The 27409-nt window shown below is 36.3% G+C and overlaps 2 protein-coding genes across 4 annotated transcripts in view; one reads left to right on the top strand and one right to left on the bottom strand.

Annotated features, from left to right (window-relative positions):
* The window catches only part of LOC138703043 (uncharacterized), an 825197-nt gene that overhangs the window by 83019 nt on the left and 714769 nt on the right, over positions 1 to 27409 (top strand). The window lies entirely within an intron of this gene.
* Positions 1 to 27409, bottom strand: part of LOC138703044 (angiopoietin-2) — a 412233-nt gene that overhangs the window by 70093 nt on the left and 314731 nt on the right. Inside the window, exon 3 of the mRNA XM_069830579.1 lies at positions 3189 to 3320. Coding sequence (XP_069686680.1) covers positions 3189 to 3320 — 132 coding nt within the window. The remainder of the gene's footprint in view (positions 1 to 3188; positions 3321 to 27409) is intronic.

Raw genomic sequence — 27409 nt, forward strand, 5'->3', positions numbered from 1 at the left:
ACAAATTTTCAATCATATAACTATTCAATTTATATTGGTTTAACTTACACTTACTTCAGGTTTTTGTGCAAGATTTCACCCTATCTCATTTATTTTAAACATTCAAACTTCTTTACTAAAACAAAATATTGCTATGTAAATGTTATAATTTCCCTCTGTGGCTGAACTATTCATTTAATGACGTGATAGGGAAGTCAAAATAGCAGAACTTTACTTTGTTCAAATTTTGTCGCCACCCTATCCGTACCCGTGGACAATAATGTTTTTTGAAGTTGTGTTTGTTTATTTTATTTATATTTCTCGTCACCGCACAATATACCCGCCATTGGAATAAACAAGTAAATATTTTCGTAGTTTTGTGTGGAATATACAACTGATTTACTTATTCAACCAATTGTCTAGAATCTAGAAACAGGTAATCAGAATGTCCAAGCACTTTGTTAGCATTTCAGAAATTAATACGTTCATAAATGGTGCAGTCATTTCAGAGATAAAACTTTGCCCTGTTACAGAAGGCAACAGTATAATTACATGACGTTCAAAAGTATGGGCCTAATTATAATTTCTTCATCATTATTTGAAGGTATAAAATATCCTTTCCGACTTCTCAGAACTATTCTATCAGTCTTTCATTCTGTTGTTCCATTCTTCTTTTTTCCCTGAGTGTTTTAATGCATCATTTTCATTATGTCTCTTTTGTATATAGTTGCTTACGTTCATTGTTGTCTTTCCACTTCATTTTGTACATGCATTCTTGTGACTGGTGCTTGTAGTATTTAGTTCTTTTCTTCTTCTTCTTCTTCTTCTTCTTCTTCTTCTTCATAATCTGTACGTTAAGTTTTCTGTCTACCAATATAACCCTCAGTTCTTCTAAATGATATAATGTCTGTAAATTTAATTCTTCTTGACTAGTGTTGAAATTCTTCAGCTTTACAGAATTTAGATGCCATACCTACACAGGTGGTACCGTGCAACACAATATGCTGTGTAGTGCAAAGAAAGTTTGATAAAGTTTTCTTTTATTTTGAATCTTAACCTTAATGGAATAAAATACTATGTTTTTAAAATGAGCAGTAGTAAACATTAGAGGTGCAAAGAACCGACGCTGAGGAAATCGTATGATAAAGTTGAAGTATGCTACTACTCTCGCGGCACACGTTACCTCTCTACCAATTAAGAGAATGCCACAAAAGTAGTGAACAGGAAATCCACCAAACCATGTATATGTGTTATTCAATTGCAAGTAACATCTTCACCCGGTGTATTTGGGATGGTCATGTGCGTTCTATCTCGTGACGATATGGTGAAAGTGAATTCATTAGGCGGACTGAAATCTAATCCTTAAATCAGATCAACAATTTGGAGAATGTTAGAGACTACGAACATCGGAAGTAAAACAAGTATAATGGTACCGTCATTTCCCATAACTATGGTCCTGGAACACAACTATAGTCCACGATACAACCATTTAAAGTTTGTACTCCATAACGTACTACCTCGTTTATCTTTTTTTTTTTTTTTTTTTTTTTTTTTTTTTTTTTTTTTTTTTTTTTTTTTGCTGTACTGTAGTTTGAAGTCAAGTCACTGCAGCTATGTACGAACGGTCTATGTTACTCCTACAATGTTCTTTGAATGGCTGTATCGTGGACCATAATTGAGGGGCTTAGAACAAAAAGCAGGTAAGTGACGGAAACCTAGTTTTGAGGAAATTACAGTTAAAGTTCTACATGCAATGAAATATAATACACTAGTTTGGTGAAATGATGCCCATATAGCAGCACTGCACAGTGTGATCACTTACCTGATTTTATCCCAAAGAAACATCCTTTTGGGCTATCACAACACGCACTTACCTCATTTTTTTAATAATGTCACTTACCTACTTTTTGTTCTAAGTCCCTCAATTGTGTTCCAGGACCATAGTTATAGGAAATGACGGTAATCGTTAATCGTTTTATAGGATATTCGTCATTTTTCCTTGATTGTGGTTAGTGAAATCGGCCGAAAATGCGATTTCTAGGACTTTGCGATAAACGTAAACAATTTTTATCCCATTTTGGTTGAGACAGGGATGGACTGTAACTGTCAGATTAGCATAACCTTATCTGTGAGTTTCAAACCGGTTTTAGTTCATCGCCACATTGAGACATCTCTTACTCCTACCGCATCATCATCAGCCCTTAGAATCTCTGACTGACTGCAGCTATCTTTCTTGATAATGTGATGCTGTCATGAGTTTAAATGCAATTTAATTGAAATGGCGTAACCCGACCAGGGTCATACTTCTCACTGACCTGCACTAATATGTTTTAAAAGAAATTCATTATTAATTACTACGGAACTCCTGCTGTTGCTGACTCATGGAAACAAGAGAAATTAAAATGCGTCAAACCACAAGAGGCCGTACAGTGAGAAGAGCCCTAAGGGATCTTCATGGAAGAGATGAAATTTCACTAATTAAAAGTACAGTATGCTACTGATATCTTACATCTTAATGGCTTGCAACGTGGATAGCTTCGAGCAGAAAGGAGAAGAAAAAGAAACAGTAGTAGAATAGTGCATACAGAATGAAAGGGAAATAACTACATTAATTTAGAGGTGATTCTCTACACAGAAAGAAAGCGGAAATAGCAGTATCAGTTTCGTATTCAAATTACTTTTATCCGGTTCGAACAAGTATTATTAATGTGGTAATAGATGTATTAGTCAGAATTTCAACCAGGGAATAATCTGTGTAATTACCGTCTATTATTTAATAAGTACTTGACTTCATGAAATTGTAACAAAACTGGTGATGACGTTCGGTTCTAAAACATTGGTTTTCAGTAAGAAATATGAAAAATGGTTAGAGGCGTAACAGATGGGATTCATCAGACCTTTAGGGAGTTACAAGAAGAGACCAAATGACTGAACAAATAAAAAATAGAAAACATGGGAGTAACTAATGCAGATGTAAAAAAAAATTACAAATTAATTTAAAAAAATGATATGGACCTATTAGATGTCAAATGACTCCAAAAGGTTTTTCAACTATACTCCAAAACGGAGGAGAAATATGGTTAAAGGAGAGAGGCATTGTTCAGACCAGTTCTGAGTATTGGAACAGGTCCTGGAGTCCTAAATCTTGATGGAAGAAGAGGTACATGATTTCTTTAAAGTATTATATTGTACGATAAATATTTACTTACAGTCCAACCTCCTTCTGCTACTTCCTGCTCACAGTACACCTTGAGGAACCAATAGGTAGTTCCCCTGATCTGCAGGTAGTACACGCCCGAGTCCTTCATGCCGGCATTCAACAGATCCACGCAAGAATAACCCTGAAAGAGAAAAGTTCAATTACAATATTAGAACTTGCTGCTGGAGATTGCATCAAAACGAAGATTTCAATCTGTTAACTTGCTGTAATTGTGCATATTTTCGTGTGTTGTTTACGTAATTTATTTAATCTTTGTTCCCTTATTTTGCCTTGAATATAAATTTTCATCCTATCTCTTAAGTTCTTCGCCATAATGTCTACAATTTTGATAGTTTATTTTTCGACGAGTTTTATACCTCTGGCAAGCTTTATCACGTGGGAATGGTTTTGGAGTTCGAATGGTCGCTTTTATGTAGATACTGTTACTCGGCTATGTGATGCCATCTGTTGATTAAGCCATGTAGGCTCAAGATCCAGTTAAGCCCTACTAAAGCAGCCGTGGCGAAAATGTAGTTGTGCGCCGAGCCATTGTGTAACCTGCAACGTGCATAGCACCTATGGAGGGAGGCGGACACCCGAAGGGGAAGTGAAGCAACTGTCTGACTTATTAACGGATTTTCATTTTCCTTACGTCAAGCGCTTAAATATAATTTTATACAGTACAAGGCAACAAACTAATGTTTAGTACGTGTAACGAAGAAAGGAATGAACAATAAATGAACAATATCACAACCTAAAATTAACTGTCTTCAGAATGTCTCTGTGACAAAGTTTCAAAATCAGGAATTATGTCACTTACTGCCAGTCGTAGTTGATCACGAAGGTATTTGTCTATCAATCGTGATCTAAATTTGGTTTTTACTATTTTCATTGTTGAAAATAATTTTTCACAAACGTAAGTTGTAGCGAACATGGCTTCAACAGAGCAAGCGAAAGAACGAAGCTTCGGATATTTATTTTTTGGCAAAGATTTGAAAGTTCAACATTTGTCAAGTCCTTACATCTAGCTTTCATTTGACAATCACATAGTAAATCAGTGAGTTCAAATTGAAGAGCTAACCGCATTATTCGTACATCTGCTGAAAAAGATTCGACGTACAGAGATGAATAACTTTTAATGTTCCATGAGTAAGATGTAGTATAATGCCGTTTTATGTTATACAACCGTTTTCCTCGTAATACTCGTGAACAAATCATACATTTAATATTCTCATCATATTGACAGCATAAAAAAAAAGCGTCCTCCCATCCTATTTGAAACTTTCGTTTTTGTAGAGGTACATGGTTTCGAGAGAGACATATGCCACTCGCAGGTCAGAAACAAATACAAATGGAACGGAGTTTGACTCCAGTGAGTGAGAGGGTGGGGGTTGGAGAAGATTAGAAGCAAGAGAAATGCATAGCTCTCACTGCGAGCCACAATGTACTCGCGAGTCGCATTCTCGCCACGGCTGCACTAAAGCATCCTTTCATCCCCGAATATCGAACTATTTATCTTTAAACTGATGCCATATGCGCCATTCACAATCAATACTAAATCCAGGTGCACCCTTTTAATATATACTAAACCATTATTCTGCCAACAGACCTACCATGGCGGCTGATTTAGAGCTTACTTTTTTTAAGATAAATCAGATGACGTTGATTTATATTTAAAGGATTAGTCCATATGGGTGCTATTCATAGACATTTCGCTAGCCCGCGCTACGAGCGTGCTAAACAGGATTCATATCATAACATATCGCTAACACTGGTTTATGAATACGAAAAACGCTAGTTCGCTGATCATCCACCGAAAGCCCGCGCTAAGAATGTCTATGAATACGGCCCTATGTTTCTTAAGAAAGTACCGCTATAATCCTGTTAAATCTAATCACTGAAACTAGTGAAATGAGAATGAGAGATACTTCAGGCTAGATTCGAACCCGTGGTCGTGGCTTCTGCGCAACATTAAAGGCTCGGGTATCCTTTGATATTAATTACAACATATGAAAGACTGGAACCGACTGCCGCCGCTGCTAGAAATTTAATTCGACCGCCTGCCATCTTTGTATCTTAATATCCAGATCTCAGAGCCTTATAATCACGTTGCCATAGCCATATTAAGAAATTCAATTATATAATAAAAATCTCATTCTGACGTGCTCATAGCGTGTGTTGAAGATGCCGCTCCTGATAGCATCTGAATGTCATAATGCTGAGGAATAAATCATGTAGAGAGGCAATGATAAAAGTGCATTAAGATACCAGGAAGTTAGTAATTTTGCAAGGAACATCACTGCGAGGAATTGGTTTGAGATGGACTCATAAACAACTTCAAGTTATTGAGTAGGAGGGGTCGGTAAGGTGTTCTGATCTCTGCCTCAGGCTTCGGCAGTGAGAGAGCGTCTTGTAGACGGAGCTCTTAAAATATTTAACGAAGAAAGTAAGGCCCACTATGTGTATATGATCCTCAAGGCTCGATCTGATACGGTTTCTACTTACTTACTGGCTTTTAAGGAACTCGGAGGTTCCTTGCCGCCCTCACATCAGCCCGCCATTGGTCCCTATCCTGAGCAAGATTAATCCAGTCTCTATCATCATATTCCACCTCCCTCAAATCCATTTTAATGTTATCTTCCCATCTACGTCTCGGCCTCCCCAAACGTATTGTTTCTACTAGGTCGATTAAAAAGTTTTATACATGAGCCTAAAACGTGTTTGACGTCGAAATGAATAATAACAAACAAATCATTTTTCGAAATGGATTCTGTTATTTTCGTCGACGGTATGCCATCTTTCTGCAGTTCAATTTGGAGGCGATACCATTTCTTGAAGTTGGAGGCAATAGTATATTACGATACAAGGTTGGGAAGTGCTTTTTACAAAATCGAGGAAAAGTTTGATAAACGAGCAGAGCGAGTTTTTCATTTTCAGAGATTTTGTAATGCACTTCACAAATGTGTATTGTACTGTACAACTTTTTTTGCACGATTATATATACTGTATTTAAAATTTCAAATACAATATATTTTGAATTGAAAATTTAGAGCAATATTATTCCAAAGCCTTCGAGAAACTGCATTGTAATAATTGTAACTAAGTAGCAATAAGTGTACTGTAATGGGTATATTTCAGTATAGTTTTATGATATGAAGAATGGTTTCCCTAACAACAAACTTCTGTGTAGGAATTCTAACTTTCAAGGCCTAACAACAATAGCTGTAAATACAACAAAAAACACGATCGTGCAAAAAAGAGTCTTGTATGAGCATCATGAAAATATTCAAGTGTTGTCCACACAAAAAATAAACCATCGAATGAAATAGGCTATGATTAGCATGTATGTACATTGGATGCAGTAAAACCTCAATTCCTTCGAGTGCTTGAATCTTGGCCTGTGATAGATAAAGTACGCTTAGCTTAATCAGGTGGTAAAGAACACGTTTTCGGTTGAGGAAAGACGAATAACGATTGCACAAAATGTCATACACGATCCAGTAGTTGGGAATATTATTCGGCATCAACGCCTCGAGCATCCGCAATAATTTAAAAGTGAAGTAAAGTAAACCATACAGTAAGTAATTGGCCACCTTATAGTGATTGGCCAACTGAAATTAATTTCTAATTTCCCGCTTATTTGTAAACGCATTTCTTGCTTTTTATGCCGTGTAGCAACACTTGTTATCCTAGTTTGTGGTTACATTTCGTTTTTCTTCCGCAAGATATCGGCACTAGTAGCAATGATGAATTGTTTATCTTTGTGTGCAGAATTTCTTGAATTTCGAGACATGTCTTAAGATTTTGTTAAGCAACAGACTTTCCTTAAAATAAATTTTTCGTCATTAAAAGATGTCACAAGCACTTGTATTATACAACAGTTTACCAAAATTTGAATACCATATAGCAAGATGTAGGTTTGAACCTCATAAATGACACCAAAAGGCGTCACTCATGAGGCAACTAAGCCAGAGATAATGAAGTATAGTGGCCAGTATGGGGTAGTGATTCAGTATCACGGTTGGAAAAACACCTTCTAATGAAGATGCTGAAAGTTTGTTCTGTGATTTCCGTACCATTTTGACTTTGCAATTTTGTTAATCTTGTAACTTGTTAATAGTATTCCATATTTGTACCTCTATTTTTATGAAGGAAATATGTTAGATTTAGAGGAAATAATTTTTTTTTCAAACATTTTATAACATCTTATGAACTTCTAAGTCCGGTGTATCATTCACAGGGACATTCAGCAATATTTTACTTCTTCCTCTAGTCTTATAAAATTAGTGCCCATATTAGTAATATCTGCGGATACCTGTACGTTGTACATTTAATTTTTTTTAGTGGCACTAAGTCAATTAGAATGAGTTCTGTCGATGTCGCGATCTTTCAATACAAGTGACTTTAATTTGAGAATTTCCGAAATTTGATTTTTATATCTTCAACTTTTGAAAATAATTGTGTCATGAATTGTGTGTTTATAAAAATCTATTGTTTATATGAATAATTACGCCGATATTTGTACACTGTCTAGAATTCTTGAATAAGTTATGTAGTATATATATATATATATATATATATATATATATATATATATATATATATATATATATATTGTATTCCTCTTTTATTTGCAGTATCACTAAGACAACTGGAGCAACGGATTGTTTCGATATCGCGGTATTAAATCTTTGAATGGAAGCAATCTTTGAAGTAGAGTGGAGCATCGGCTTGCTGTATTAGGTCTTCCCTCATCGTCGTAGTACTAAATCAGAACATCTGCTACCGATCCTGATTATACACATTATCCACTGAGATCTCTGTCCGCTGTAATTACAGACACGGGTATCGTAATAAAACGTGTTATGACAGGGTTGCGAAACTTTAGCGCTATGTATTGGTATTTCCCTTTAATGTAATACGTGCGTGTAATTACTTTGTCGTTAGATATAGGATAGGCATTACCTCTAATATTCATGATTGTGTGCAGTAGGATGGGAGAAAATCCTGAAAATTACTTAAAAAAGGAAAAGAAGAAACGAAGAAAATAATTGACACGGTTTTGACAAGGGACCAAACAAAATTGCAGTAAGAAAAGGCTGCCTGTATTCTATCACGACCACTTTTTAATATACAGAGTGATTCAGCAGGAATAGTAAATACTGTATTTTAAAGGGTGGTAATATGGACTATTGTGAGTAAAAAAGTTCATGTAAATATGAATGCAGTTTTTAATAGGTGTTGAAATCAGCTGTTTGATATGCATAACAAGCTTTACAAATGGTATAAGAAACGACAAAAAATAACAACGTACTATTGACTACATACAAAAGAATAGTACGTGTCGCTCTTCTGAGATCGCCTGAGGGCAGCACTATTCATAATGGGTGTACAGAAACAGCTTGGCTACAACTGCAAGGATTGGCATATTCTTCCAGCCTGACGGAGCCCCTATACATTTTAGCCGTGAAGTGACACATCATCTAAATCTCACATTCTCCGAACGATGGATCGTCCACCGTGGTCACTTGCATTGGCCTCCAAGGTCCCCAAGTGTTACACCTGTCAATTTTAGGACTATTGGTCACTTGCATTATGAATAGTGTTGCCCTTGTAGAATAACGACAAGCCGATCTCAGAAGAACAACACTAACTGTTGTCAACAGAGCGGAAAAGTGCGGAAAAGTGCATTGCATTATTGAAATGTATTGATACCGTGTAAAGAGGCAGTAAATGTTATTATTAAGTAATTTGTTTTTCATTCTTGCTACTAGTAACGCTTATTATGTGTAACCATACGAACACATTTTAAAATAAAAATACTGCAGGCTTTTAGATATGACACAGTTTGCTGATCTTCAATTAAACGGGGGGGGGGGGGTACACATTGGCATACAAAAATTTAGTAAAATTCATTTTTTTATATCTCAGCTACTATAAAAGCTAAATGAGCAAAACTTTTCATGCGTAATATATATACATTACACTTTATAAAACACTATTTAAAATATTAAAATAGCTTAGAAATAATATCAAAGTTGCATAATTTTTATTTGCAACCGTAAAACATTTACATAATAAAATATACAATTAATCAAATATATGCATGATTCATTTACTGGAATGTTTTAAAGACCTACATCAACAACATAGTCTAGGATTTTTTAGCTATTCCTTCAGGAAATGTTTTTTTCTTAATAAAAAATTTTAGAAAATGTAATATTGAAGGTAACGATTAAGGCAAAAAATATTTATTGAAGTAATAGGTAAAAGATCCTAGACTATGTCGTTGATGTAAGTCTTTAAAACATTCCAGTAAAAGAATGATGCAGATATTTAATTACTTATATATTTTATTATGTAAATGCATTACGGTTGTAAACAACTTACGCAAATTTGATATTATTTTTACAGGTATTACAGCTATTTTAATATTCTTAATAATGTTTTATGAAGTGTAATGTACTCATATGTATATTAAGCATGAAAAGTTTTGTTCATTTAGGTTTTATAGTACTGAGATATAAAAAATAAATATCATTAAATTTTTGCAGGCCAATGGTATACCTCCCCCTAAGGTTATAGTCAATACTTATTTACCTTATTTTTTTATTTACTAGAGCTTCCTCAAATTAGAGGCTGCCATTAGACAAAGCATACAAAACAATACAAGAACAAATAGATGATAAAAGATAACAGAGTAAGAAAAAAGTAAACTAGTACACAAACAAACAAACAATGCAGTTAATAAAATAAAAATATAGGCCTGGTCTTAAACGACAGTACTAGAAACAAAGTGATCAGAAATTGATATCACTATTGTAAGTTACGAGTCACTAGATATACGTATGCATTTCTACATAACCTCGTACATGAGGTGCCGCCTCGTCGCCTGGAGATTAGTCGTTTCTGGGACGCGTTGCTAACGGCCAGAATGGAGAGGAGACATGGAATTTCTACTATCGAAATTAACTATGTAACTGCAGTTCAGTATTCCAAAACATAATTCCCTCCGTGAAATGGTATGAACACTAGACCTTTGTCAATACATCATTGTTGTACACTGTTTCAAAGATAAGACGCTCAATATATGGTTCATAGACTGTCGTGCCGGCGCGTCGGTCCAGTTCGAGTATCAGTTAGGTCTGTGGTTTTTTATGAAAAACTGGACAAGATCATAGTTATGGTTTTTCTAGGAGTTCTCTCACGTTTCCCCCGTTTCGACAGCATTCCGCAACATCTCTTCATTTCGTTGCCGTATTCATCAACATTTCTCCGATCACCAGTCGGCAGTATGCAGAGGATACTAATTCAAGAACGCGTGTGGATCCTAGATACACAGCGTGTCTTAGGACAGTCGACCGGTATGGATGAGAATGCGCCTAATATAATGGACTAGGGAATGTACTAAAAGCTGTATCATCAGTTCCTCATATCAATCAATCAATCAATCAATCAATCAATCAATCAATCAATCAATCAATCAATCAATCAAATTCCTAAAATCAGACGTTCAGTGTCTGGTTAATAGATCGTCTTCTTTAATCTCATTAATCAATTGTATCAAAGTCTCTATGAAATTATTTTCCCTTCACTTGTCATTTGTCTGATGACTGAAATTTGTCACATTTCCGTGATCCACGAATGAGAAAAGGTAAGGTAACAAGGAAAAGAATATAGGCCATATAGAGATATTTCTGAAAGGCGGCGAGACAAGAGCTGTATCAATCAATCAATCAATCAATCAATCAATCAATCAATCAATCAATCAATCAATCAATCAATCAATCGGTCAATCAATAAATCAATCAATCAATTAATGAATCAATCAAATTCCTAAAATCAGACGTTCATTGTCTGGTTAATAGATCGTCTTCTTTAATCTCATTAATCAATTGTATCAAAGTCTCTATGAAATTATTTTCCCTTCATTTGTCATTTGTCTGATGGTTGAAATTTATATCATATTTCCGTGATCCACGAATGAGAAAAGGAAAGGTAACAAGGAAAAGAATATAGGCTATATAGAGATATTTCTGAAAGGCGGCGAGACAAGGCGGAGTGTGCTGGTTATAAGAAGTTATCTGCGAGAGACGTAATGTTTTGTTTGGTGAAAGATAATGGGAGTGAGGAGAGAAAATGTATGGGTCGATAGGAACATAACTCTTCTCTTGAGAATGGCCAGGGTACAGGTGTTCGACGTCCTCCCCTACTCTAATGAGTAATACGAATTCTCAACCGAACAAGGATGTCCATCTCGCGTAATTAAGGCGTGGCTACGACCGAATATCTTATTCGTGTTGTTCGAAAGTTGTAGGCCTATCATACCAGTCTCCATTTCTCTTCGCTTTAAATAGAAACTTTAATACACACATAATAATAATAATAATAATAATAATAATAATAATAATAATAATAATAATAATAATAATAATAATCCTAATAATAATAATAATAATAATAATCATCTTCCTAACAAGTATTAGGCCAAGTGGCCTGTTACGGTCTCAATATTATTATTATTTCTTACGTTGAAGCGAAGTATTTCTATTCATAAGAAAGGGAATTCAGGTTCAATTTAAGAGAGAAAAATGGAAAAAAGAAAATTCTTGCATAAGTTATGGATTTGATTTGCCTTTCTTTCTGTGTTTGTCCTATATTGTTTAAAATGGAGATGGCGTCGTTTACCTCATGACTAGAGTCTGGACTTTTTATGTAATTTCGTATTTTCTCCTTAGTATGTAGGTATGTATCTGTCTGAAAGCTCAAAATTTTGTGAATTAGGCTACTAAGACCATTATATTTAATTTTAGTACTACATATTTTTACATATTTCGCACAATACTACATATTTTTAAGATAGATATTTTTACATAAAATTAACATCCATACCAAAAGTCGTTTAATTATACGCCTTGTAAAGAACATTGTCAATATTTCAGCACAAACTAAAAGAAATTATAAAAATATTTACACAATTTTAAACTTGAAGTTGTCAACACGTAATGGATACACATTTCAGCATTCAGGATAGTACAGTACAACCTCTAATCCTGTCATCTTGCACTTTGTTCTAAAAAAGGTCTAGGCGGTTGACAAGTCTCGCTACATATAGTCACACCATCGCCTGAACCAAATTCTCAGAAGGAGGAACGCGGAAAGCTCCAGAAGACATTGCTGTCAGGCGCATCCATTTGTTTAAATATGAACCAGTAACCTCATGCGATGTCGAGAGATTGTTTTCGATGTGTAAGAACATAATGTTCAATCGCCGACGGAAACTTACCTAATATCTTGTGGCACATTGTGCTCCATGCCTTGATTAACCTTAGAACCGCACCAAGAATAAAATTATATCGTGACATATATACGTGTGTAACTTGTGTAAAAGTAATCTACTGTTTATCTTTATTTAAAACAAAACCGTTTTTGAAATGAATAACAATTTTTAACTGCTTTTACAATTTTGATGTTACATATTTAGTACATATTTTGACGTTTTTAGTTACATATTTTAGGATCAATGTTATGATAAAAATCCGCACCATAACTTCCATTAATGCTCATAAACTTCGTGATAGCTAGGGTAAGTCTACAATCCTTAAAAGCATATGATTGATTGTGAATGATGATAATAATAATGTCTTCATTGCCAACAGTATTTGTTACTTGTTCCTATGATAAGCACGAGAAACTAAATCTCATCTACAAAAAGACATAATGTAGGCCTATAGCGTATATTTCGTTCTCCTTTATCCAGATACAAATACAACAGCTAACTTATACATAAAATTTATCTCTGTATCTCAAGAGTGCCTTAAACATAAAAATATGACAAGTAATTCTTTGTTTAGCGTACTATTTCAATTTTTCGCAGTAACATATTACTGTATATATTTATTTACTTGGATATGTATTCGTTAATTTAATTACTCTTATTCATATATTTATTTGTTTCTCTAATTATTGATCTAATTGTTCACTTCTTTTTTTTTTCTTGTACCACAGTCTAGTATATACAGTCGCGAAGCTCAATACGTAGTAAATATGCAAACATTAGATAGTTGCTCACCACTAGGATCGCTAATATCGCCTCATTACAGGCAATGCAAAATAGAACCGTCACAGTCTATTGTTTCTAGCACCCTCAAAACTCAAGCTGTATAGAGTAGAGTGTGCTTATATGTACCTTACTTATTTGCCTACTTTTTATTCACTTGTTTTATTCAATAATATACTTACTATTTTCTTTGCCTACATACAATTGAACTCGGTTACAGCAACATCGAAGGGCCTAAAGAAATTATGTCGCAAAAAAGGAGTGTTATTTAAAGCACGAATGGCCGTACGGGTTCTTGCGAAGAATCTTGTGTACATGAGTTTGTATAATTGTGTATCAATAAATGCACTTCATTCATTCATTCATTCATACATACATACATTCATTCATTCATTCATTCATTCATTCATTCATTCATTCATTCATTCATTCATATATTTATGAATCTACTATTCGCTAAACAAAGAGACCCAGTGAGGGGTAGAATACAAGTTCCCTCCCTCTTTCATCTTTATCCCATCGAAGTAACGACAACTTTAGTCAGCTTATTTCACTCCTGCATACATTAGAACTGACACAAAGTTTTACTTTTCATCCAACAAAATAAAAAAAATACCTCGTGACGGTTTTGAACCGTTTGAGGGGAGCAAGTTTTAGAATAAAGCGGTAGAGAGGGAAGAAATTCAAGTAGCTAGGAGATATTACTTTAAAAGAGGTGATGCAGACTGGTTAAACAAACATTAATAATAATAATAATAATAATAATAATAATAATAATAATAATAATAATTGTTATTGTTATCTGTATTCAATGATTATATAACATCTTTCCTTTGAAATCGGAACAGGATATTGGCCTAAACTTTCTATTATTGTTATTATTATTATTATTATTATTATCATCATCATCATCGTCATCGTCATCTTGTGCTAATGTATTGTTTACTTGCTATGTAAAGTAAATCAAATGCAATTATTTTATCCCGACCTTGGTGACGCAGCGATTAATGGTTTGCATAACTAACATTAGACAGAGATAACGGTCGTGTGTTGGAATCCCAGTTAGAACATGGATTTTTTTTCTTTTCAAAATGGTGTTCCGTCGTTATCTTAGAACTTCGATGGAGATTTGACGTCCTATCGATCTAGCGCTCCCCCGAGTCCTACTGCATGTCTGTCTAGTTTCGGATCGAAAAAATATGGACTTAACGTGAATACAAGTGGAGGATCCTGCTTCATACTGTCTAAAGCTAAGCCTTGGCAGCAGTATGAAACATTATTTGATGCGTAGGCCCTATGTATCTATTTATATCTAGACTACATAGAGTATAACTTTCACTGTCCCTTTCTATTTCATGTCTATTATTAGTCTATTATTATTATTATTATTATTATTATTATTATTATTATTATTTTATTTGGTTTCCGTGACTTTTTCTGGTTCAAGAGTTTACGGATTTGAGTAGATAAAAAAAAAACAACGCAAGATTACTGCCCGAGACAACACAAATGTATAAATTTACATTTCATGCGGGGAATCGACTCCAAGCCCACTGGACTTGTTTGTAATGCACTGAGAGACTGGACATATATTACATATAGCCTACCTCCTTATTATATAAAGTATATCCTTTTCTGGTGTCGGTAAAGCAAGCGGCTTTTTAAATTAACTCAGAGGTGAGCGAAATAACTGTGTCCCTTTCTATGAATTACCGGTTTCCTAAATTGGATAAAATTGGATTGAAACGTAGTAGAGACCACGTAGCGATGTAGCCGTGCATCAGTTCACTGTTTTACTACTAGTTTGGTCTGATTACGTACGAGCCACTGCTAATTGTTACGCTGTTTACAACTTCCTGGAGACCCCGAAGCTCCACCTGTTTGTATTATATTAAATATATGGAGGCGATACATCAACAGTTCTGACTTGCTGTGTGATGTACACAGTAACTTTGTAAACGGAAGGGTCATTCATTCGATGCCTGTTACATATGAGCGATTTGGAAATTAGTTGAATGTTCTGTTAACATCTGCGCTTGCTTTATATCGTGACCCGCACGGCTTGAGCGGTGTCGGCTACAGGATAAATGTATCCCTTATTTCCGGTTGTCATCAGTAGACATGGTAATTTTCTTTGAATATGATGTCATATCTCGGTTACAGCATTAGTGAAATCTCGTTCCTTTTATGTTCCCATATGATAGGTATACCTTTCCACAACATCATGTCTAAATTCCCTGTGCACGTTTTCACAGGGGTTAAATAAAAATGAGTATCACTAAGGTGACATATGTTCCGTGTTTGGCAATAATTGATGTCTTTCACCTGTTGCAAATTATATGAGTTTGAGAACCTGCCCTAGTCTATTATTCGGCATCAGAGATGCTGTAAACTTGTATTTACGATAGAAGCTCTGAATTGGTTTTTTCAGACAAAAGTTTGTGAGCGTAGAAGAGGAGAATCTAAACATTTTAAATTGCCGTGATGGTGACGATGATAAAAATGATGATTCTGATATTGTACTTATTAGTCAAACTGAGAGGAAATTTGGTACAGTTGACCAGCGACTAAAAAGTAATTGAGATTTTTTTTTTTCATGAATCTGACATATTTTTAGCTTCGTTATGACGCAGGCTAGAAATAAATTTTACCTGAATTTTGTAATTCAGGGTCAGAATTTTTTTACGCACCTTAAGTTTACAACACGGACTTTCCAATTTTATATGAATTTCAGAGGAAATCTTACTAATGTTATTTTATCATTCTTAAAAACCTGTCGCTCTGGCCGGATTTAGATCCACGGATCTAGGATCTAAAGGCAAACATGGTAGCTGCCAGACCACTGTATGGACGACGAGTTTCTGGATGAGAGTGCAAAATAATGAATATTTTTTAAAAGCGAAAGACAAAGTGGTGGTGGAAGTGTAACAACTAAGATTCCTTATGAGAAATATTGTGGTATCCATTTCACACTCCAAATGAATACTGCAACATTTTTGGACATCCCTGCAGCTTTGCGAGCAGAACATGTGTTGAGGGCAAGAGATGAATCATAAAATTATTACTCTTACTGTTATTAAACTTCTTTGCCGTTGGGGGCCCTCATGTTTCCGCATTCCATTTTCTTAATATCACCAAAATTTTTAGCGAGGGATTCGTATAACAGCCTAAAATGTGCAGTTCCTATTTGTGAGAGGTTAGGAGATCTATAGAAACCTTTACTGTATAGTTTCAGGGTAAATTTTAAATAAGATACAAGCCACACCAACTATATCGGATGCTGTCAACTTTACTGCAGTGCCGGTGGCTAACAGCAGCGTAGATAGAACGTGTTATGACTTACGAGATTGGTAGTGAATATTGAATATTGTGATCAGTAGAGGAAGTATTATTCTTTCATGCGTTTTCTTATCAATTAGAGAATATTTCGAGGGTTGTTTGTAATGTTCATAGCCTGACATAGAAATTAAACTAGGATTATTCTGAAACAATATTCATTTCTCAACATAATCCCTCCTGAGATTCACACACTTGGTTTATCGGTGTTGCAGTGCTGCTACTCCCTTCTTGTACACAGATTCCTCGAGGTCTGCAAAAAAAAAAAAAAAAGCCTTCTGCTGCCGCGATAACCTCTTTATTTGACGAAAATTTCTCCCCAGCCAATTGAGTTTTGAGCTTTGGGGAAAGAAAGAAGTCTGAGGGTGCCAGATCTGGTGAATAGGCGGGTGCGGCAACAGTAATTCAAACCGTAGTTCTCGTAGTTTAGCAACCGCGATTGCACACGTGTGAGCAGATGCATTGTCGTGATGAAACAACACTTTCTTCTTGGCTATACCCGGCGTCTTCTCTCGAATTTTCCTTCCCATTTGCTGCAGGAGATTTAATAATATTCTCCTGTTGTTGTTCTCCCTTTGCTAGGTACGGCAGTCAATCATGATTATTCTTTAGAATCCCAGAACACGGACACCATGGCTTTCCCAGCCGATTGAACAACTTCTGCTTTCTTTGGAGGAGGAGGAGGATCACTGTGCTTCTGATAATAGTAATGAATTCAGGTTTCGTCAGTGTTCACAAACTGTCTAAAAAATCGAGCACATTTTTTTCTCGAATCGAGCCAGATAATTCCTCGACGGGCTTTTTTCCGGTGTTAACAAACGCGGAACCCACCAACCCACCTTGCGGAGATCTTGGACATGCTCAAGACATGGACTAAGATGTGACATACTCGTTCAGTTGAGATACGCATAACCTCGCTAATTTCCCGCACTTTTAGTCAACAGTCATTCAACATCATATCGTGGATTTTTTCTACGATTTTTTCACTTGTTACTGTTACTGGACCTGTTTATTGCTGCTCATTCAAAGTCGTTTGCCCATTAATTTGTCTCACCATCCTCGCCTCTTACCCCTCACGGAAAGATAGACCTTCCCTCTCTTTCAGGCTTCAAAAGTGGGAACTCCGGTGTGAACGCTGCTAGAAGGAAGAAGAATCGAATTCACATAACAAGTTCAATGTCACGAATTGAATGAAGTTATATGTAAATAATTTGGGAATTGCTTGTTGGCTCCTGGGGACTTGATGAGGATTACACCAGTAAATCTATGCAAATTTGTCTTTAGTTCCTTTGTTATTCACTCTCTACACATAGGGCGCGCAATGGGAAAAGTTAGGCTTAAGTGCTGTATGGCCATATTTAGGTCGCTATGAAGAAAGAGAAGAAGAAGAGATGTGAAAGTACTTGTTTCGGATGAGACAGGGCCCACCCACGAGCGTTGTCTCCCATTTCCTTGCGGTCTGCGCATTGACGGGCATTCGCATGTGTTTCTCTTGATATGTTAATTCAATTGCCGTGTTTAGCTCTAAGCTGCAACCGTGGGCATTCAATTAGTCTTTTCATAATGCATGGTCGGGGACTTAATAAAATGCTCTTGATGTGTTGATCGTATTACCATAACAAAAGGATTGCAACACGAGTTGGCAGACAACTGACATTAGCGGAGGCGGGAAATTACCTCGGACCCAAAACTTACGTTTCATAACAACAATTTGCAACCGTCAATGTCTTGAATACACATCTCATCCATTTGTGTTTCACTAAGAACTCGTTTTAGATTTGAAGACAAGATTGCGGCCTATGCCATCCGTTTGAGCGAACTTCATTATTTTCTTTTCGTCTGAAAGATGCATGGTGCCTGCTTTCGGAATACGCATCGTATTTAAACCTAGTCGAACAACTGTTTGATTCCTTTGACTACCCGACGGTTGTTCTATAAATATATAATAATTTTGTCGTTGTGGGGCAACTAGTTGAATGCTATATTGGTACAAGTCCACAAGGTTCAGTTTCATGAGAGCCAGTAATTAAAATTTCTTTGTGGTACATACTCCCTTTCGACGATGCCCATTCTTGGTAGCATATTCATAATACGCATTACGACAATCAGTATTTACATACATTTAAATAAAATCCATAATATATGGTTTAACGATAGCTATGTACAGATAAGACCAAAACCATGACACTTCGGAAAAAACTCCACGGGCCGTATTCATAGACATTCTTAGCGGGGGCTTCCGGTGGATGATCAGCAAACTAACGTTTTCCGTATTCATAAACCAGTGTTAGCAATATGATATGATATGAGTCCCGTACAAGTAACCAGTCGATAGCCGGGGCTAGTTGAGCACGCTCGTAGCGAAATGTAGCGGGCTAGCGAAATGTCTATGAATAGCACCCTACAGTTCTAAAATTGGACTAAAATTAGTCTTGTTACATTTAATATTTATCAAGGAGAGGTGGCGGTGCACAACTTCTAGTCACTAAATTGTGCACCAATATGCCTGGGTTAAATCCCAAATTTCACCTCAGTGCATATGAAGAGAAGGCATATGTCACTGTTGATAGTGATTCGTCTGTCGGATGGGGACGTTATGCCTGGCGGCCCCCTTGGTGCTATTCAACAGGAATAGGCTACGCGCCGGCACCGGTTTTCCCCTTCTCCCTTCATGTTCATTATTCTCACCCATTCTCTACACTATACTTACACGAATAGCCTACTTATACATACATTCACCCTTACACGACATGACCCTCCACAGATACACGTCATGCACAGCGTGGCCCGCCGAAATGATGTGCAACTTGAAAATGGATCACAGTATGCCATCTATCCGCAATATGCGGAACTCGAATCACGTAAGTGAAGTGGGTAGGCATTGGATACACACACATTTGGGAGAGAAGATCCCATAAGGCCCAGGATAGTTATAAATACGAAATTTTACAACAGAAACATTTACAATTATCTGGGATGCACATTATCCTATGAAACGTGGAAAGATATGACAATAAAAGTCTAAATTTTTTCAAGACACAGGTATCATGAATAGAACTTTCAGATCCTCCACATTACACTTGGCAGATTATACCTGTAATGTTATATAACTTGACATAATAGCAGTACCTACTTTTATTATATGGTTGTAAAATCTGGAGTTTAAACAACGAAAAATCAAGAACATAGCCGCGGAAATGAAAATTTTAAGGCAAGTTGACGAACACAGTGATGAACCCATTTTGAAGAGAGAAATATTCCCACAGAAGTAACAGTATCCATATGTATGAACAGTGGACAGTTTAAGTATTAATTTTCATTTGGAAAAGTAATAAAACACACCATCGCTATCTACCACTACAGTAACATTGCATATTCAGTTATTATTTGTTGGCATTCCTGCTTGAATATCTGATATGAAATGAACCTTACAGACAGGAAACAAGAGTCGATACTTAAAAGAAGAAGACTGATGATGCAGTCTCAAGAAAATCGCTGCATCTCGCTATCATAATTGAATATGGCAGTAGGATAACTATATCTGTGAACATGAGCAGCACTCCTTCGGACACGAAGAATCATTAGTCTCTTGTAATGAGTGACAGTTGTGGACACCGGTAACCGTTCACAGTTGTAATAAGAATGAAATATTGAAACAAGTCGAAGAAAGTTTCTCCATAGCGTGCATGCACTCTGTAGGTGTTCTTTGCAACGTCTGTTTCCAACTCCTAAAATAGAATTAAAGAATTATGTTAGAAACGAGTCGAATATATTTTTTGTCTGGCGGCCTGGAACCTTTTCCTTAATTGGTAAGATTGCAGTACTTCATTTGAAAAGGTCAAGTTGGTATAAGTTATGTCGCGGTTCAAGTGTAGGCCTACAAGCTCAACTTCTATAGCGATGGTGCCCTCATGCTTAGAAATTACCGGAAAATGTAAACAGATCACTTGCGCTTCAAGTCTATTGTTTGAGACAGAACACGCCCGTTTTTATGCTGATAAGTAAACACGGCAGACCCAGTGGCGGACAGTAGGAAAGGAGTTAGTCTTCTGTGAGACAATACTTTTAATAACAGAACAAATCAATCAAATCGAGAGGCAGTCCAGTGGCAGATACATATTTAGAGTCAACTCTTCAGCAACATGTAGTATATTAATTGTAATAATGGCTCCAAATCTCTCATTGAGGACGCATTATAAGTATGTGGGAGACGTTAAGTTATTGTTTAGTATAGTAATAATACTGCATACAGACGGACATTCATAATTAATTAGCAAATACGTATATTGTTGAACGTGTGTAATTGGCTAAAAATTGATAGTTCATGAAGATAATTTTTTAGCATTTAGTTATATCACAGTCTGCTATATACAGTCACGAAGCTCAATACGTAGTAAATATGCAAAAATTAGATCGTTGCTCACCACTAGGATCGCTAATATCGCCTCATTACAGGCAATGCAAAATAGAACCTTCACAGGGTATTGTTTCTAGCACCCTCAAAACTCAAGCTTCGTGACTGTATATAGTAGACTGTGGTTATATCCTCGAAATAATAGACAAACATGTAAGTTATTACCATATATAAAATAATTACTATACTATGAGTTACTAATGATGTAGCATACTAATATTTGCATAAAATCTTTGCCTATCTCTCTTTTAATTTTAAGTGCTTGGTTGTGTATACGTAAAATATTGGTGTTTTGAAATCTTTTTTTTACTTTCTAGAACTAAGTATAGATTTTGGTATGTAGTGGCCACGGGGAGTTATGATTCTATCATGTAACTTTAATTGACTAACCTAGTAGGCCTATTATGTTTCATTGGTTGGCATGGCATACTATATTCTTAAAAGAAAGAGCAAAATATTTATTTGCAAATGTGACCACAACAATCTTGTGTTAAATACCACAACCAACTACAGCTGATAGAAACAAAGGCATGAACAATGACAATATTGATTTTTATTATAAACACAATGAAATTCATGGATAAATCAAATGTATGCCTCATAAGTGGTGCCATGTTGGTATCACTTGTGAGGTTCAGACCTGTCTTCGGACATTTGACTGAATAACAACGTAATGATAATGCATAGTAATAAATACTACTGAAAAATATCTTAGCAGGTTTTGAGTCAGAAAATGTGTTGAATTTACGAATGTATTCTATTTAATATTACAATTTTTTTCTGTAACATTTCACATTGTTTTCACAGAATATTCTTTGTTAACCTCATTGCGTTTTCTCATGTTGACAGCCCATTGCATTGCAAAATCACATTAAAAAATTACAAAATTCCACTAATTGTTTTCACAGAGTTGCTCGGCGTTTGTTTGCGTTATTTGAACTTGAATTTGTATTTATTTTGTTATTTTCTTGCTCGGGAGCTTCACCCAAACCTTTTAAACTTCCGCCATTGCGAAAATATTAATTTCACGTACAATCAGCCATGGTCGTCTAAATTGTCGAATAGGAGGAAACAATTCCAAACGGTAGCGATGTAAAACGATATTTCAGTGATAGATGACTCTGATTGATTGAAAATTAAACTGATTCATATACTATAGGTTTATTGATGAGTAGATTCCTGGAGTGAAATAATCATTAAAACATTACTTTCCATGTCGCATCTTCTTTTTTGTGCTGAGATGTCTTCAAACCATGACAATTAGGAATCATAATCAGTTTATATTAAACAGCGTACTTACTTGACGAATGCTTCATACTATACGTCTAATAAATCCATCCATTGCTCTGAAGGCGTTCATTTAGCTTTTAAATAGTACTGAATTAGTTTGTAGCCTTGCAGGAAATGCGACTGCTTGCTTATAAAGCGGTGCCCCGGAGGCGAGTTATCGCGATAATCTGAATGCCACCGCATTTGCAGGGGAACAGGTTCTCTTATAAATAGTGAACCGTGAAATCAGGGGTGAATTGTTACGTACACATTTACCAAGTCTCGGAGGTGGTCTCGCGGAAGTGGTCCGTTCTTTGCTTCGCCCCAGAGCTTGTTCTGGTTGTCACCTTCATCACTCAAATCTAATATGATATCTTGTCCGAAATTATATACAGACTCTGTATAATCCATATGAAACGCAATGAAGGCGTATAATTTGCAAGGAAGTATAGTTTAATGCTTTCTTGACCGCGGCACTAGAATATTTTCTGTGATCAGCTGCGGACTTCAGCCGCTTTTTACCACTGGCGGAAGGACCAAAATATCTTTCGTCGTTTTTTTATTTTTTGTTGGGTTATTCTACGACGCTGTATCAACATCGCAAGTTATTTAGCGTCTAAATGAAATGAAGGTGATAATGCCGGTGAAATGAGTCCGGGGTCCAGCACCGAAAGTTACCCAGCATTTGCTCGTATTGGGTTGAGGAAAAACCTCGGAAAAAGCCTCAACCCCGACCGGGATTCGAACCTGGTTTCGCGGCCAGACGCGCTGACCGTTACTCCACAGGTATGGACTCTTTCGTCGTTGATTCAGTTTCACACTCAGCTGAGCGTGATGGATTTTAGGCAAAAATATAATCAATATTACTCCTATCGGATAAACCGTTTGTATCACACAGGCTGTATGTAACTAAATGAGTTTTTCAGAGTCTGAGGATTTTAGAGGAAACAAAAAAACAGACCAATTTTCATAAGGTTAAACGTAATTTTTGACCAAAAACAACACTTTCAGAAATTACGTATACAGATCACAATAACAAAAATATTGTGCATTAAGTGAAATCATGTTCTTGTAATGTAAATCCTGTACATTAGTTTTAAATTTCATAATCCTGCTTATGTATCACAAAAGTTGTTGGAGTTGACGACCACCGTCATCTTCGCAGGAATGACTGTGATATAGAGACACACCAGTATCTTTGGCCGCCATTTCCAACAGTTTTTTGTTGGTATATCAACAGAATAAAAAGTAAAAAAAAAAAAATGTTGTTGTTAAACAGTGCCGAGTTGTTGGCAATAAAACCATTAATTCTCTTGCTCTCCAATATAGAAGAGTGATGTAACAAAAATTGTTATGGCGGTTATATCACCTACACACAATCCCCAAACTGTTCGGAGGACCATACCTGCCGTTGGTTAATAATGAAATAGCCGTTGGTTAAATATTATTAATAATAATAAAATAATCTAAAAAATCTGAAAGTTAGAATTTATAAAACAGTTATAGGGTAAGACCCTAATTTACCCTATCACTGGTTGTTCTTTATGGTTGTGAAACTTGGACTCTCACTTTGAGAGAGGAACAGAGATTAAGGGTGTTTGAGAGTAAGGTTCTCAGGAAAATATTGGGGGTATGAGGAATGAAGTTACAGGAGAATGGAGAAAGTTACACAACGCAGAACTGCACGCATTGTACTCTTTACCTGACATAATTAGGAACATTAAATCCAGACGTATGAGATGGGCAGGGCATGTAGCATGTATGGGCGAATCCAGAAATTCATATAGAGTGTTAGTTGGGAGGCCGGAGGGAAAAAAGACCTTTGGAGAGACGGAGACGTAGATGGGAAGATAATATTAAAATGGATTTGAGAGAGGTGGGATATGATGATGGAGACTGGATTAATCTTGCTCAGGATAAGAACTGATGTGGGCGTAAGTAAGGGTGGCAATGAACCTCCGGGCTCCTTAAAGCCACAAGTAAGCAATAATAATAATAATAATAATAATAATAATAATAATAATAATAATTGTATCATACAAATTTACGAGTTCTCGTCAGCTGCTCAGTTGGTACATGGCAAGCAGGCGACGCAAACAGCCGCACAGCGCTACCGCACAACTTCACAACGTCGTCGCTCTATTCCCGCGTGTGTGAGAGAGAAATATCTATACATTTCTAGTTTTGATAGTAAAGTGTATGATACCGGAGCCCGCCAAGCATCTTGAGGAAAAGTGAGGAGTTGCAATGAGTAACATAATTCAGTATAATGAATCAGCCTCAATGCCTGGGAGATTAAGGTGCTGAATACACGTTACCTCGTACTGTTCAGACGATCGTCAACCTGTGCTGATGTAAGTCGACCTAAAGCTGGCAGTCGGCTGTTGTCAGTGCGTTTCGAACTGGCGGATCAAGGTCAAGCAATGGACTGCATTTTCCATGTGCGCTTACCCCCAGTCCTGGACCATTCTCCTCAATTAAAGTCAGCTGGGAAAGCCGGGTTACCAGTGCTTCAGTTCACAGTGACTCGTGCGTGGTTTGTACGTTTGTGCGTGACCTTGATCAGCCAGTTCAAAATGCGCTGGGTATAATAGGTCTGGTTCTAGTAGTAAGTCTACTGTTGCACCAGGGATTGTTCGATCTCCCAAATTCAGAGCACTCATTCTGCCTCTGGTTTTTCCATGGCTTCCACAGGATTTAAGACATGTTAAGGTGAACCTAAATTAAAATGAGCCACGGATCTACTCATCTTCCAATATCTTTTTCGGATTCCCATATTTAATGACGTTTGCTTCACATCGACTGGCAATAGAGACTAGGGCTTGGCGCGTTGATACTCCTTCCTCACGCAGGGTTTCTTTTGCGATGGACGCGGCGATTGTCGGTGTCTGTCTTACGTTTCAGATTCTTACTCCTTCATTGACTCCACAATGATTCATTGCGACTCCTTATTTATTATATAATTCTGTCCACACCTGCGGAGTAACGGTCAGCGCGTCTGGCTGCGAAACCAGGTGGCCCGGGTTCGAATCCCGGTCGGGGCAAGTTACATGATTGAGGTTTTTTCCGGGGTTTTCCCTCAACCCAATACGAGCAAATGCTGAGTAACTTTCGGTGCTGGACCCCGGATTCACATCACCGGCATTATCACCTTCATATCATTCAGACGCTAAATAACCTAGATGTTAATACAGCGTCGTAAAATAACCCAATAAAATAAAAAAAAATATATATATACAATCCTTCGTTTTTCATAAAACTGATTTCGTTATAATCTCTATAGGAAATGTATTTAATAAGAAGATCTGTTGGTTCATGAATGAAGAAGAAAAGTAAGTCTTAAAGGCAAAATTTTGTGTTCAGATCCTCTGTTATTTTGTTCTCGGCCCTTGATAACAGATATTCCTACAGTAACGATTGTACAGGCTCTGGTAATGAAAAAGTGGGAATATTTTAGTTGGAACTTGTGTAACTATATTTTCTTACGTAGTGTATAGTATGAAACAAATGGAAAACAGACATCAATTAAGCTAGGACTAGTCAAGAAAGGGCCAGTAAACTAGCTAACCTTAAAATAAATATTATTATTAATTTATTTATTTATTTCTGGTGTATGAATTATGTTACGTACATCCTAGAATGTAATTGAAATTGAATTCTTAACGATCTAAAGAACCATACTGGAAAATTTAGAATGGAAATAATTTCTTACTTCCTTTTTTGGAGTCTAATCCCTGTCATTGCAGTCCACAATTAGTCGGTACGATTCTTAGTCTGAATATAAATAGTTACTTATGAATTACGGGTGAAAATACTCATATTTGTTCCTTGGATGTGATGTTGATGTTTAAGCAGCAAATATTACGCGAAGTCCCTACCTATAAGTTCAGCAATGTCTAAAATGATATTATCTATCTTATTCCAACATTTGTCGACGTAATTAATAAACATACTGTATAACGAATGTTTATAAAAAATTCCAAAATCATAAAGCTGGATACTACACATACATCATATAGCTACTCTACTGAATAAATATTTTCGATTGTTGTTACAAAGGATGTACATTGTCTCGTAAGATTTATTGCAATCTCCAATCCTTTGTGTGAAGATTTAATTAGTTATTTACGTCAGGTTTTGTATTTTTGAATGTAATAAGCTTGTGTTAGATCACCTCCACACAGGTTGAAGAATGTAGGAACACCCTAAGCCAATTGACAAGGCATAATAAAATCTACCTTACGTGGGTTCCTCGACACATTGGTGTCACGGGTAACGAGGGTGCTGATATTTTAGTAAAGGAAAAGGCTTCAATTGTCCCTATTAGATAATATGAACTTTTTATTGGCTTTACTGTGAAATGCTGGACTAAAATCACTGAAATATAGCCTATAATACAATTACGGAGAGCATGGAGTGTGTAGTAACTATAAAATATGCTAAACTCCTCGTTAAGGGATTTAGGCCTAATTGTCGCTATTAAATTCCTCCTTTTCTCACTGATCCCACGTATAGGTTATGTGGCAACAGAGAATAAATTTCTTCGCACGTCTTGTTTTGTTGTTGTGAATTAGATGGCGCCAGATACAGAAATCTTGCAGGCTTCCCCATCGTTCCTGAGGATTTTAATCTGATTAAACTAATCTGTACAAATTAATAATATTGTCTCCGGACTGTTTGTATAGCTGTGTAGAAGGGGCGCACTTTTTGGGCCTCGATGGTTTTAGAGCATTTGCGGATAACACTATTTAAGAAGAACAATATAGTCAACGGTGTAGCTGAAGCGGTAGCGCGTTTGTCTACTGATTCGGAGTTGCGCTCGGACGTTAGTTCGATTCTCACTTTTGCTGATTACCTGGTTGAGATTTTTTCCGAGGTTTCCCCAACCGTAAGGCGTAGTCAGGTAATACACGATGAATCCTTGACCTCATCTCGTCAAATACTATCTTGCTATTACGAAGTTTATCGACAGTAAATAACTCATTAGTTGATGCAGCGTCGTTAAGTAACCAACTAAAAAGTAGTAGAATAGACTCGAACCCGATCAATTTAGATGTATAATATAAATATGGCTTAGCGCGCGAAGGGTTCCGGGATCGATAGCCTACCCGGCCCCGGACCAATTTTTCCTTGAAATTATTCAAACCTGCTT

The sequence above is a fragment of the Periplaneta americana genome, chromosome 7, assembly GCF_040183065.1.
Source record: "Periplaneta americana isolate PAMFEO1 chromosome 7, P.americana_PAMFEO1_priV1, whole genome shotgun sequence".
In the NCBI taxonomy this organism is placed as follows: Eukaryota; Metazoa; Arthropoda; class Insecta; order Blattodea; family Blattidae; genus Periplaneta; species Periplaneta americana.